The sequence below is a fragment of the Notolepis coatsorum genome (genome assembly GCF_963971535.1).
Source record: "Notolepis coatsorum genome assembly, chromosome: 14".
NCBI classification, from domain to species: Eukaryota; Metazoa; Chordata; class Actinopteri; order Aulopiformes; family Paralepididae; genus Notolepis; species Notolepis coatsorum.
In genome coordinates, this window is record NC_140178.1 from 71526671 (window position 1) to 71541022 (window position 14352).

Here is a 14352-nt window from a genome sequence, read left to right on the forward strand (position 1 = left end):
GAGTTTATGAACCAGGCCGAACCTCTCAATCCCCTCAAATCTGTCCTCACTGCGAAGCCATATGGCTAACAGTTCTGCGGCGAGCTCGTAGAGCAAGGGAGAAAGCGGGCATCCTTGACGGGTGCCGCGATAAAGCGCAAACTGGCCCGACTTGGTACCATTTACATTAACCAAGGCCACCGAGGCCACCGGGGACGAGTATAGGAGTTTTATCCATGAAATAAAACCCGGGCCCAAACCAAATTTCTCAAGTGTATGGAACAGGTATCTCCATTCCACTCTGTCAAACGCTTTCTCAGCATCTAGGGAGAGTACCATTTCTGGTGCGCCAGTCGTGGTTGTGAAAAGGATATTTAACAGCCTCCTGGTGTTAAAGAAGGACTGCCTGTCCATGATGAAACCCGTCTGATCCGGGTCTATCAGGAATGGGACCACCTTCTGAAGACGGCATGACAGGAGTACCTTAGCCAATATTTTACAATCCACATTAAGGAGGAAGATTGGTCTGTAACTGCTACAAAGGAGAGGGTCTTTACCTTTTTTGAGCAGCAGGGACAATGACGCCTCTGATAGCGTGGGTGGCATTTGGCCCTTTAGAAGAGAGTCGTTATATACTCTCAGTAGGAAAGGGGCAACCAACACGCAGTACGTTTTATAAAATTCTGTAGTATAGCCATCTGGCCCGGGTGATTTACCACTTTGTAAAGATTTGATTGCCTCAGTCACTTCAGAGATGGTTATAGGCGTGCCCAACTCTTCAGCTTCCGCTTTATTCGCTTGAGGGTACTTGAGAGACTTGAGGGGGTTTGGGCGATCCCAGTCCTGCTGGGAAGACTCCGACGTGTAAAGTTTGGAATAATAGTCAGAGAAAATTTCAGAAATTTCCGTAGGGTCTGTTGTAGTGACACCTAATTGGGATTTTATCCTGGGAATCAGTCTAGAGGCACTCGCCACTCGTGCTTGGTACACAAGCAATTTTCCTGCCTTGTCCCCCTGCTCGAAAAAACGTTGCTTGGTGTGCAGGAGTAGTCTCTCGATCTTACTAGTTGAGAGCAAATCATATTGTGATTGAAGCTGGAGTCGTTTTTTATATAGAGCAGGGGTGGGTTTAGACGAATACTGGATGTCTAATCGTTTAATCTCATCTGATATACCCGTTAATTTGGATTGTTCCTGCTTCCCAAAATGAGAGGTAAAGGAGATAGCCTGTCCACGGAGATATGCCTTAAAGGCCTCCCAGAGTATGTCACTGCTAATTTCAGGCGTGTCGTTTATCTCAAAGAAGATTTTTATTTGTGTATGAATAAAATCCTTAAATTCAGGTTCAGATAGTAAGTGGGAGTTGAATCTCCAAAATTTAGAGGGTGTTCTACCCTGGGGGAAGTTAATTTCAACGGATGTCGGGGCATGATCGGAAATGACTATACTATGGTAATTAGTAGAGATTACATTATGTAGTAGTTTTTCATCTAGTAAAAAGAAGTCTATCCTCGAATATGTGTGGTGGACATGAGAAAAGAAGGAGAAAAGTTTATCGGTAGGACATTTTGTTCTCCAAGGGTCTATAAGGCCAAGCTGTTCCATGTGAAATTTTAGGATGTTCGCCGCTTTGGAGATGGTAGTACGTCTATCCGAAGACCTGTCAAGTTCTGTTTTGGACCTGGTTAAAGTCCCCTCCGATAATTATGTGATGATCATTAAGGTTAGGTATCGAGGAAAATAAATTGGATAAAAATTTATCATTGTCCCAATTTGGTGCATATATTGAGGCCAAAACCACCGGAATGTTCTGCAGTCTGCCCGACACTATAACATATCTTCCGTCAGGGTCAGTTAAAATGGTGGAAGGCTTGAAGGGTACATCCCTATGTATAATAATTGCAGCTCCCCTGGCTTTTGCAGAGAATTTAGAATGAAAAATGTGTCCCATCCATGCTCTCTTAATACGGGGGATATCTGAAGTGCAGATGTGTGTCTCTTGTAAAAAACAAATGTCACCCTTGAGATGCCGTAGGTGGTTAAGTACCTTGTTCGCCTTGATAGAGTTATTCATCCCTTTGACATTCCATGAGACGAAGCGGATGTTCCTGCCCGTCACTGCCATGTTCTGTTAAGTATATACATACCTGAGTTGAAAAGGTGAAACATTGGAAGAGAGGAGAAAGGTAGAGGGGGATAAAGACAAGGGGGGGGGTTGACGCACACACAAGCACCCACACAACCATACACAAACACTCACCCGGGGGTACATCCCTTGGTCCCTAAGGCATTTCATTGTATACCTGTATGCCGTGACAATTAAAACTCTTGACTTGAACAGTAACAGCCTTTGTATCTCTCAGGATACGCTCCTTCCGGTGGAGACTTCATCCTCACTCCTCTTTTCCCCTCTCTCCCGTTCATTTCGAACAGTCTCCAATATAGTTATGGATAAACTTTTAAACTGTGTTTAAAGAACATTCGAACAGCCAAAAAATAAAATACAAGAAAAAAGGATGAAAGATAAGATATTTGCAACACGACTCGGGGCTCATCCGTTAGAGCATGGACGTAAATGCGCTACTGATGACTCCCACTAAGGAGTGTGACCCATAAAAAGTTGAGAGTGAACGAGTATACCGAGGCGCTTCAGTGTGCCTAGGTTAACCTATAATTCAGTGGACATAGGCAAAGCCCGCTTCCAACCTATAACAGCTCGAAGAGAGTGTCTTTAGCCCCTGCTATCATGCCAACTAGGGATATAAAAAATTGCGAAACCTTGATAGGGTTGAAAAAGAGGCACCACTTGTTTTTTTTTTTTTGAAAAAAAAATATTATATATTGTAGCGCTGAGATAAAGGAGTCGGAGGCGGTGTATCGAAGTTGAACCTAATTCCTTTATTCATCAGCAACATAACAACATGTCAACGTAGTCGAATCGATAGATAGAAAGAATGACCGTGGCAGGAAGTGCCACACACAATATCGTCCGGGGGGAACTACTATTCCCAACAACAGTTCTGTGTGAATTATGTACAGTCACTACACAAGCCCCCCCAGAATTCACCCATAGTCAAAATCCCCCCGGCGTGGGGGAACAATTGCCCGGCCTCGGCACGTGCGGAAAACCGGGGGCGGGGAGGGGGAAGCGTCGCAAGCGCCCGTACCCTCTCCGACACCCGGGGGCACTGGCATCGGTGAGGCTGCCGGTGGCTCCGCGGGAGGCGGATCCCGGGGCAACGGCGGACAACCCCTGCGAGGGGGAAGGGCCAACTCCAAAGGTCGGGAAACATCCACGTGAGCGGGCTTGATCCTGTCTATTGACACGGTCTCCGTCCTACCGCCCATGTCGACCATGAAGTCCTTATCACAGTGTCGCAGGACCTTAAACGGGCCATCGTAAGGGGGGCGTAGGGGCCCTCGGTGTGCGTCATGGCAAACAAAAATGTACTCCACCGTGTGCAGGCTGCGCGGCAACCGGGAAACGGGGGTACCATGCTGCGACGTGGGAATCGGGGCGAAGGTCTGAGCAGCTTCCCGCAGGGTGGAACGTTGGCTGGCCGCGGACCAAGGGGTTGTCGCGTCCGGAATAAAATCCCCCGGGACGTGCAATGTCTGGCCGTATAACAGCTCCACGGACGAGGACTGCAGGTCTTCTTTGGGGGCACTCCTAAGCCCGAGCATGACCCACGGCAGCTTATCCACCCAGTTGCCGTCAGTCAGCCCTGCGCGTAGCGCTGCCTTCATGGACCGGTGGAAACGTTCGCATAGCCCGTTGGCCTGAGGGTGGTACGCGGTGGTACGGTGTAGCTTAACCCCCAGGCCGCTGGCGACCGCGTTCCAGAGCTCCGAGGTGAACTGCGAGCCCCGGTCGGAGGAGAGGTCGGACAGGGTGCCGAAACGTGCAACCCACGTGCTGATAAAGGCCCGGGCCACGTCGGAAGAAGATGACGAGGCGAGGGGAACGGCTTCCGGCCATCGGGTGGTCCTGTCCACCATAGTGAACAGGTAGGTAAACCAGTGAGAGGAAGGAAGCGGGCCCACGAGGTCAACGTTGACGTGGTCGAATCTCCTCTCGGGAACTACGAATGTCACAAGCTTGGTATGTCGGTGCACTTTAGCCCGTTTTTTTTAAACAATATGTTTATTGGTTAATTTTTTTGTTTTTTTAGTTTTACAGCATCAGTTCAACAGTTCAACAACCATACAAAAGGAAATGCTGCCAACTGCCCCCCCTCCCCCCTCCCCCCTCCCCGAGTTACAGAAAAATAGATACAAAATACCCCCCCCCCTGAAAGAAAAAGAAAAAATCAATATAAACAAAAAAAAATAAAAAAAAAATCTAGGCCAGACACCCCCCTCCCCTCCCCCAGACTAGGACCTCAACAAATTAATAATTTTTTATTTTTATTTTTTTACATTTTGAGAATTTAGTAAAACCAGTTACACCCGTCTAACAGGTGCCCATACTTCTACACCAAACAAATAAATATCTAACGTTACATCTTTTCTCTTCTGCACTTTAGCCCGTTGGCAGGACACACACGCGTCGACCCAGGTCATCACGTCTTTCTTCAGCCCTCGCCACACAAATTTCTTTGACACCAACCTGCTCAAAGGCTTCCTACCGGGGTGAGACAGGTCGTGCACCGCCTCGAAAGCCCGCCTGCGCCAGCCTATAGGGACCAGCGGCCGGGGGTGCCCGGTGGAGAGGTCACAGAGCAGGGACGCGCCCGAGCCGCCAATCGCGACATCCCTGAGGCGCAGACTGGTATCCGCTGTCCTGAGGGCCTGGATGTCGTGGTCGGAGGCCTGTTCCGAGCCCATGTCGACGTAGCCGAGGCCCAGTTGCACAGCGCCGATGACGACCCTGGATAGGCAGTCTGCGACCACATTGGCTTTCCCAGCGATATGCCGTATGTCTGTAGTGTATTCGGAAATATACGAGAGTTGGCGCTGTTGTCGCGCGGACCACGGTTCAGCCACCTTGGACATGGAGAACGTGAGGGGTTTGTGGTCGACGAAGGCCGTAAACTCCCGGCCCTCCAGCATGAAACGGAAATGGTGCACCGCCAACCAGAGGCCTAGGAGCTCTCTGTCAAACGCGCTGTACTTGCGCTCCCTGGGGGTCAGCTGACGGCTGAAAAATGCCAGAGGTTGCCAGGCGCCGTCAACATACTGTTCATGAACCGCGGCCACCGTATAGTCTGACGCGTCGGTGGTAATGGCGACCGGGGCCCCCGGCGACGGGTGAGCCAACATGGCGGCATCCGCCAGGGCCGTCTTGGTGGCCGCGAAGGCTGTCGTCCTCTCGGCCGTCCAGTCGACAGGCTGGTTGGGGGACTTGTCCTTCAGAGCCTCGTAAAGCGGCCGCATGGTGTGGGCTGCCCGGGGGATGAACCGGTGATAAAACGTCACCATCCCGAGGAATTCTCTGAGTGCTCGGGCCGTCGGGGGTCGTGGGAAAGCGGAAACGGCTTCCATCTCTGATGAGATGTCCGAGGAACTGTATGGAGTTCAACCCGAACTGGCACTTAGCCGGGTTGATGATTAGGCCGTGTTGGCCAAGCCTCGTAAAGAGGCACCGGAGGTGCGCCAGGTGCTCTTCGGGCGAGGAGCTGGCAACGAGGATGTCGTCCAGATAAACAAAAATAAACGGCATGTCTCTGAGCGTCGAGTCCATTAGCCTCTGGAAAGACTGTGCCGCGTTCTTAAGTCCGAACGGCATCCGTAGGAACTCGAATAGACCGAAGGGTGTTACCACCGCCGTCTTCGGGACATCCAAGGGGTGTACCGGCACTTGGTGGTAACCGCGTACCAGGTCTACTTTTGAAAAGAACAGCTTATCCGCCAGGTGCGCCGAGAAGTCTTGGATGTGGGGGACCGGGTAGCGGTATGGCGTGGTAGCGTCATTGAGGCGTCTGTAGTCGCCGCACGGTCTTCATCCCCCGTCCGGTTTAGGCACGATGTGTAGCGGCGAGGCCCAGGGACTGTCCGAGCGTCGGATAATCCCCAACCTCTCCATGTTGGCGAACTCTGACCTAGCGACTGCTAGTCTGTCAGGGTTGAGCCGGCGGGCCCTAGCGTACACGGGAGCTCCCTGAGTCTCGATGTGATGTTCGACCCCGTGTTTGGTGGTCGCGGCCGAGAATGTAGGTTGTGTCAAGCTGGGAAACTCCCGCAGTAGGCGTTGGTATACGTCACCTTCTGCGAGCGAGCTGGCTAGCCCGCTGTATACTACCTCATTGCGCATACATGTCAATGAAGCATATGTCTGGGCGTCTACTAGGCGGCCGTGCCTCACGTCCACGAGGAGCCCATGTGCGCAGAGGAAATCCGCCCCGAGTAGTGGGAACGAGATGTTGGCCGTGACAAACTCCCAATTGAACCGCTGGCCCCCGAAACACAACTCCACGGTCCTCGTGCTGTAGGTACGGATAGGGTTACCGTTAGCGGTCGTCAGTCGCGGACCCCCATCCCCGCCGGCGGCGTCCTCTACTGTCGCTGGTAGGACGCTCCTCTGTGCTCCGGTGTCGCAGAGGAATTTACGACCGGAGAGTGTGTCTTTAATGAACAGGAGCCTGTTTGACGTACCTGCGCTCACGGCCGCTACTGGGCGCAGGTGTTGGCGTTTCCCGGCCTGACAAAAGTACAAGGTGAGCGGCACTTTGTTGCTCTCGTGCCAAAGCGCGCATGGAAATAACACAGGCCTGTGTCATTATTGCCGTCGGCCGCGGCGCCTCTCTCCATCTTCGCCCCCCCCCCCCCCTCTGGGCATGTGCGCCCGTGCCGGGGCTAGCACCTCTGGGGCTAAGTGCTGCGTGGCCAGGTAGAAACGGTCCGCCTCTTCTGCTAGAGCACGGGGATCCACAATCGTTGTATTGGCGAGTGCCGTCTGAGGAACAGCTCCTTAAATTAAAAATTTGGCTGTTCGGCGCCCAGTAGGTTCAGCATCATCTCCATGTGCTCTGACGGCTTGCTGTCTCCCAAGCCTCGTATAGCCAGCAAGCGTCGGGCCCGCTCAGACTGTGATAACTCAAAAATCCTGAGTAGGTGCGTCTTAAACGCCTCATATTTATTCTGGGCAGGTGGATCCGTAATGAAGCCTACCGTCCTCGCCGCCGTAGTGTTGTTAAGGCTCGAGACGACGTGGAAGTATTTTGCGGCGTCATTAACGATTCCCTGTAGGGCGAATTGCGCCTCCGTTTGGGCAAACCACGCAGCTGCCGACTGCTCCCAAAACTTCGGCAGTCTGAGAAAAACGGCGTTGTTTGCCATGTTTGTCGTATTATCTGTCTCGGAAACTTCTTCGAGACTAATGTCGGGGTCACCAGTGTAGCGCTGAGATAAAGGAGTCGGGGGCGGTGTATCAAAGTTGAACCTAATTCCTTTATTCATCAGCAACATAACAACATGTCAACGTAGTCGAATCGATAGATAGAAAGAATGACCGTGGCAGGAAGTGCCACACACAATATCGTCCGGGGGTAACTACTATTCCCAACAACAGTTCTGTGTGAATTATGTACAGTCACTACAATATATATTTAAAGAATAAAATAGGTCTACGCAGTTACAGGGGTTAAACGAATCAGGGACATCAATATATACCTAAAATATGTATAGAAAGGTAGTGTGGTTAGCTACATTCGGCAGCGTTAGAGACATGTACTTTAAGACAGTAAAAAGAAGCGTGTACAAATTGAATTGGTTCAGTCAGTACCTTGAGTACTTCCTGAAACATGCATACAAAACCCCCACTACCCAGTAGATACTATCCGGCTTGTTTGTATCGAGACCCTCAGATCTGAATCTGAATCTGAGATAGTAAGAGGAGCATGTGCACCCTGAGTATGCTCACCCTGCATAGAGAGTCATATGTATATAAATCCATACAAAAAGAAAAGGGCAAATTAAGTTAAGAAAAAAAAAGAAAATTATATATATATATAAAAAATAAAAAGGCAATAACAAAAATTACGAAATAGGGAGCAGAAGAAAACGGCATGCAATTAGTCACAAGCTCATGGCTATAGCAACCTGAGTGGCATGGGGTTCCCTTTGAAGGTATCTCTCTGATTGACATAATAATATTACCCTTCTGAGGCATAGGTGGCCACACTATTGTGACTGGGCAATGTAATCCAACCAAAGTCTGCAAGTTCAGCCGCACATTTAATATGTCGTAATTATGTCTATTGCTGTTGGTGTTGGTTTCACCTGGCCCTGAGGTGTCTGTTAGACCTAGGTAAATGGTCTAATAAATTCAGGCCCAGACTCTTTACATTTCAATCCGCGCATTGAGTACTCCTGAAGCATATACATAGGACCTTCATTATCCAATCAAACCGGTCCAGTCTATTTATCTTGCGGCCTCTAAACAGAGGGAACGTCTACAATTTGAATGAGAGAGAGACACATGTAAAAGAAGAGCTAATAAAGAATAATAAAAAAAAAAAAAAAAATAGAAATAATTGTAAATAGAATCTGCGTCGGCTATTTGGGAAGCATAAAGTTCTGTTTCAGAAGCCAGTCCGATTAATGTCAATAGCATCGCCCCATGAAGTGTAAGTGTCAAGTCTAACGCGGTTGACCAGTTTAGCCCAACCAATGTCTATAATTTCAGTCTCGCATTCTACATTCATTGTTCGTTGCTGCCGGCGTCAGGTTAGCTTACCCCTAGGTAATCGTTAGGTAGCCGTCCACGCTAGGCTAGCTTGGCCTTGAGGTACCTTTCAGCATCGCCAACAGTCATCAAGCGTAATCTGTCCCCGCTCTCCTCCGTAATCATCAGTTTGGCTGGGTAATGAAGACTAGGCCTCAGCCCTCGTTTGTAGAGTTGTGCCATCACCTCGCGGTACGGTGCTTGCTGTTCCAACACAATCCTCGTAGAAAGCAATTTGTTGACCGTTGTACTGCATCTCTGCCCTTCTCTTTCTGGCCTCCCGGATCACCCGTTCTTTGGTTTGATAGTTATGGAACCCGACGATAACAGGCCTAGGCCTTTCACCCTGCTTCGGCTTAGCTGCTAGCGACCTGTGTGCGCGGTCCAATTCTGGAGGGGTAGGGAGGGTTTCTGCCCCAAAAACCTGGGATAAAAGGGTGGCGAAGAAGGATGTTGGTCTTGGGCCCTCAATTTGTTCTGGCAGTCCAATGATCCGGAGGTTGTTCCGCCGCCCTCGAGCCTCGAGGTCCTCCGCTTTAGCCTTTAGCATAGCATGGCTAGCCCTCAGTTCGGCACATGTAGCCTCTATTCGCTTACAGATTCCGCATTCTCCTCCAGGGACTTGACCCGCTGTCCGTTGTCTGCCATGTCCGATTTCATTTGGTCAAGTTTATTTTCCAGAGTGGTAATGGCTTTCCTGAACTCGGTGGTCATAGCCTCTTTGTGGTTTTCAAGCAGGGTAGCTAGCCAGGCCTTGCTAAAAGCGTCATCCGCCTCCTCTTCTTTCTGAACATCACCCCGTTTTGGTTTTGGAGTCTTGGATGTCATCTTTGTGAAGCCAAATATTTAGTCGGCTGTATCGATAGTTGTATATAAAAAAGAACTATGAATGTTTGGAGTCTTAAAACGTGGAATTCAAAAAAACATGAGGGAGAGAGGGAAATCATGTCTTACACCCTGCTCACCATACCGGAAGTCCAATCCTCAACATCCTTGTACAGACATTGAAGGATCTTGTACAGTGCCTCTGCGTGTTTTGACCCGTTCAGTTTGTTGTCGATGTGCACACAGAGGTATTTGTACTCCTCAACCATGTCTACATCGACTCCCCTGATGGAAACGGGGGTCACAGGTGCACTCCTCCTCCTCCCCAGCTCCACCACCAGCTCCCTGGTCTTCACCACATTTAGCTGCAGGTGGTTTTTATCGCACCATGTGACGCGATAAATACCATAAAACAATAAAGCGGACAGAAATACGGGGGCGTTTTTATTATATTTAAAAGGCTTTGACATTGTAAAACGAAATAATTGGAGTTTTAAAGCTGTAAGCTGAATACAAGTCATAGGAACACCCACACGATATATGCTACTACCTGTATCCAGAGCAGCATTAGGTGCTATGTATGCTTTTCATTCATTTAAGACACATTTATTGCAAGGGTTTTGTATACACATAAACTCAACAAATAACCTCTGTTCTCCTTGCAATGCGTTTTTAATTCTTTCTTATACAGTAGGAAGGGGGAAGAACACTATATCGTGGGTGTTCCTATGACTTGTATTCTGCTTACAGCTTCGAAACTCCACTTATTTCGTTTTACAATGTCAAAGCCTTTTAAATATAATCAAAACTTTCCTGTGTTTCTGCAATCTATGCGCCAATAATAACGAGTTGTGTTCTAACAAAGAACGTATTACATGCTGGGTAGGCTGATAGAGTGTATGCACGTTCACCCGAGGGGAAGTCGGATTCTGGCAGGGAGTCCGAATTCGGCACAACACCGGTTGTTATTTCGTATAACACACTCCACGTGACCCCAGAACCTCAATGTAAATAAACCATAATCACCCTACAAAAGGTTCTGAGAATTCTGTTCCAGCTAAAAGGCAAAATACAGACAGATACTTTTACAAACCAATTACATAATCCAACATTGTGTAAACAACTAACATATTCCAGGTGACTTTATCTTTTTTGAATGAGTCGTTATGACGAAATCAATACATCCATTCATAAATATTATTGTCCGCCATCTTGGTTTCATCATAAAAACAATGAACGGCGGAGTGATTCGGAAAAAAAGTTATTCGGTTGTGGGCAGGTTCTGGGGTCACGTGGAGTGTGTTATACGCAGGGGTGTAAAGTACTTGAGTAATTGTACTTCGTTACAATACTTAAGTACTGTTTTGGGGGATTTGTACTTTACTCTAGTATTATTAGGTTTGTATACTTTGTACTTTTACTCCATTACATTTCGGAGAAAAAAAACATACTTTTTACTCCTTACATTTTAAATGCAGACCTACAAAGTACAAAGTACAAATCTCACAGGTCCAACCATTTTAATTAGTATATTTTAATTGTTTATCTGGCCGAACTAACGTTAACGTTATTAATCCTGCGACCGCAGGTAAACAGCCAATCAAATCCCCATCAATGGAAAATTAACCGCCCATACCCATGCTGATTGGTCTTTGTGCAAGACTAGAAAGCGGGGATCTTTGATTAAACACCTGCTATCAGAAGAATAGACAGTCAGATCCGCATTATGCTGTGGTTAATATTGTGATATTATTCAGGGTACTCCAGTATTCTGTCTTTAATATTGTGATATTATTCAGGGTACTCCAGTATTCTGTCTTTAATATTGTGATATTATTCAGGGTACTCCAGTATTCTGCCTTTAATATTGTGATATTATTCAGGGTACTCCAGTATTCTGCCTTTAATATTGTGATATTATTCAGGATAATCCAGTATGCTGTGGTTAATATTGTGATATTATTCAGGATACACCATTCTGTTTTTAATATTGTGATATTATTCATGCTGTGATGTGAATGCCGTCCATGTTAGTTTACCTTCAATGGAGAAGTGCATTAAATAATTTTAATGCAAAAAAAGTGTCCTCTGTTCTTTCATTTCAGCATTGTCTATCGCAGAACACATTCCATTGTGGGCAGAGTGTATGCTTGGTTTCATTCCAGCCTTGCCTAAACACCAGCTGATGATTTCACTAATTGGCTCACCTCTTCAACTAACTCACCTGGTGCAATGTATAGTTAAAATGAAAACTTGGCCCACGATGGAATGAGTTTGAGACCCCGGTCTATCCCTTTAAAAAAAATTACTTTTACTTTTTAGTACTTAAGTACATTTAAAATGAGGACTTTTTGACTTTTACTCAAGTGTGTTTTTAGCCAGATACTTTGACTTTTACTTGAGTCAGATTTTGAGACGGTACCCATACTTTCACTTAAGTATAATTTCTGGGTACTTTTTACACCCCACTTATACGAAATAACAACCGGCAACTTCACTGTTTCAGCCAATCAGAATCAAGAAATTTGCATGCCGTTGTATAATAAACTTCAAAATTGGGCGGCTGGGTGGCGCAGCGGTCTAAGCGCTCGTCACCAACACGTGAGACACCGGTATCGAATCCGACTGTCATACTGACTCAATTGGCAGAGTCAGCGGGAGGGGAGTCGATGGGTGCTAATCTGGTCGTTGTAAACAGCGACTCCTACAGGTCGGTCAGGGCGCCTGCACAGCAAGGACAGAAGATGTCGAGGGTAGTGTGAGCCTCCCACATGTTACACCTCGCCAATGAGAGTCCGTGCTGGCAGGTGAAAAGAAGTGGCTGACTGACTCTGCATGTATCGGAGGGGACATGCGATAGATTCTTCAACCCTCCCTACGACCGACCAGTGGGGGGCACATGCGAGCAACGATCAAGACAGGGGAGGGGGGAATTGGCATGACTAAATTGGGATGGGAGAAAAACAGAAAAAGGAGAAAAAGTGGATAAAAAAATAAAAAAAAATACTTCAAAATGTAACTTTGAACTCTCACCCCAGAAGCGATGTAGATAGGCAGGAAGAGCCATCCTAGCAACAGCACCATCAACATGCCCTGTCAATCAAACACACACAAACACAGAAACACTGAGGCACTCTGGGGATTAGAGTCCAATTATGGCCAGACACAGAAGAAAATAACTATGATTGTTCTGAAATACATCTCGACTTTAAATCTGCACTGTGGAAGAGTGGCACCCTGTGGCCGTGAGAGGTAACTGCACCTTGTTTAAACATGGAGGATAAGAGAAAACGGCAACAAATAATGACATTTCTTGAAGGAAGGTAACTTTTACATTTGTGTTGTTCACATTTTATGCTCTAGAAATGAGACCTACTGTAGTCTTTTACTATCCAACTAGACAAGCTCATATGGGCAATTCCATTGTGTTTCATGCATTGCTGTTGGGAGGATCTTCTCTCGTTCAGGCCTAACTCATCCCAACTCTGACATTTAGCTAATGAAGCAATATTTTTGCAGTTTTAGTGCAGTTTTAAGAAGAGGAATTCTACAAGAGGAATCTACAAGGCATATGTAAAAGTCTTGAACAATGGCCAAGTTGAAGAACAGAGAAATTGGCCACAAGTACAGATAACATGTAATCTGTCTTACATTCCATTCATATGCCACGGCCCCGATGCCCGCAGCAGCTCCTGACCCTGCCAGGCCTATGAAGTGTCCACTGCCAACATTACTGGCAAACAGAGAGGTGCCCACCTAGAGAGAGACAGGGGAGAGAGAGCACATCAGACTCTGATACTCTATTCATTATTCCCACCTAGAGAGAGACAGGGGAGAGAGAGCACATCAGACTCTGATACTCTATTCATTATTCCCACCTAGAGAGAGACAGGGGAGAGAGAGCACATCAGACTCTGATATGCATCCCCCACCCTGTACCACCCCCCCCCCCCCATGCTGCTTTGACACCCGAATTTCCCCAAGGGGATCAATAAAGAATCATCTTATCTTATCTTATGATACTCTATTCATTATTCCCACCTAGAGAGAGAGACAGGGGAGAGAGAGCACATCAGACTCTGATACTCTATTCATTATTCCCACCTAGAGAGAGACAGGGGAGAGAGAGCACATCAGACTCTGATACCCTCTATTCATTATTCACTTTAAATTAGTAACGTCAATATTTTTACCAGGGATTAGTCCTCTGCATTTAACACTAACCCTAACCTTAGTCAAGGGCAATAGTATGTTACTACAGTAGCATGTTTTTATTAACATTATTCCACTCTTAAAACAATACAGTACAGTATTCCACCATATGCTTTGGTTCTGGATTATTGGAAATAAGCGGTTATAAATCAGTGTTATTATTTCGATTCAAATGTTGGAATCTGCGGTATAATGAGCGCATCTGCCTGGGTCTATATTTTCCCCAGGAGTGTGTGTTAGGGATGTAGACTTACTGGCCACCAGGACATGCTCTTCCCTGCCAGGAAGTATCCATCCACCGTGCTTCTCTTGGTCTTCCACATAGACTGGCAGAGACACAGGTCGTGTTAGAGATTCTTAAAGGAGCACTTTTGTTCATTTATTTTGAACATTACAGACATATCCAAACCTGTAAACAGTCTTGCACACTTTCAATTGGTTCACAAGATATTGAGAGTTAACATGTTTGAATTTGTCCTCAGTTGTCGGAGTACACTGAATCCTTGTAAGTCGGCAAGTACAACTCAATAAAATGATGATGATGTCACTATTAGTGTATTTGTATAATGTCTGTGACAAGTAAAGACTTTGACTTTGAAAAAATATCATTTTTCAAAGTCAAAGTCTTTTGAGGGATATTGTTATAAAAAAATACGGTTTTCCAAGTTTGT

General features: G+C 46.9%; 1 protein-coding gene across 1 annotated transcript in view; it reads right to left on the reverse strand.

Annotated features, from left to right (window-relative positions):
* Positions 1-13965, reverse strand: part of slc5a11 (solute carrier family 5 member 11) — a 33767-nt gene extending 19802 nt beyond the window's left edge. The window contains exons 1-3 of the mRNA XM_084329655.1: positions 13936-13965; positions 13121-13225; positions 12503-12562 (exon numbers count right to left, since the gene is read on the reverse strand). Coding sequence (XP_084185781.1) covers positions 12503-12562; positions 13121-13225; positions 13936-13950 — 180 coding nt within the window. The 5' untranslated portion in view covers positions 13951-13965. The remainder of the gene's footprint in view (positions 1-12502; positions 12563-13120; positions 13226-13935) is intronic.
* Positions 13966-14352: the final 387 nt, after the last annotated feature.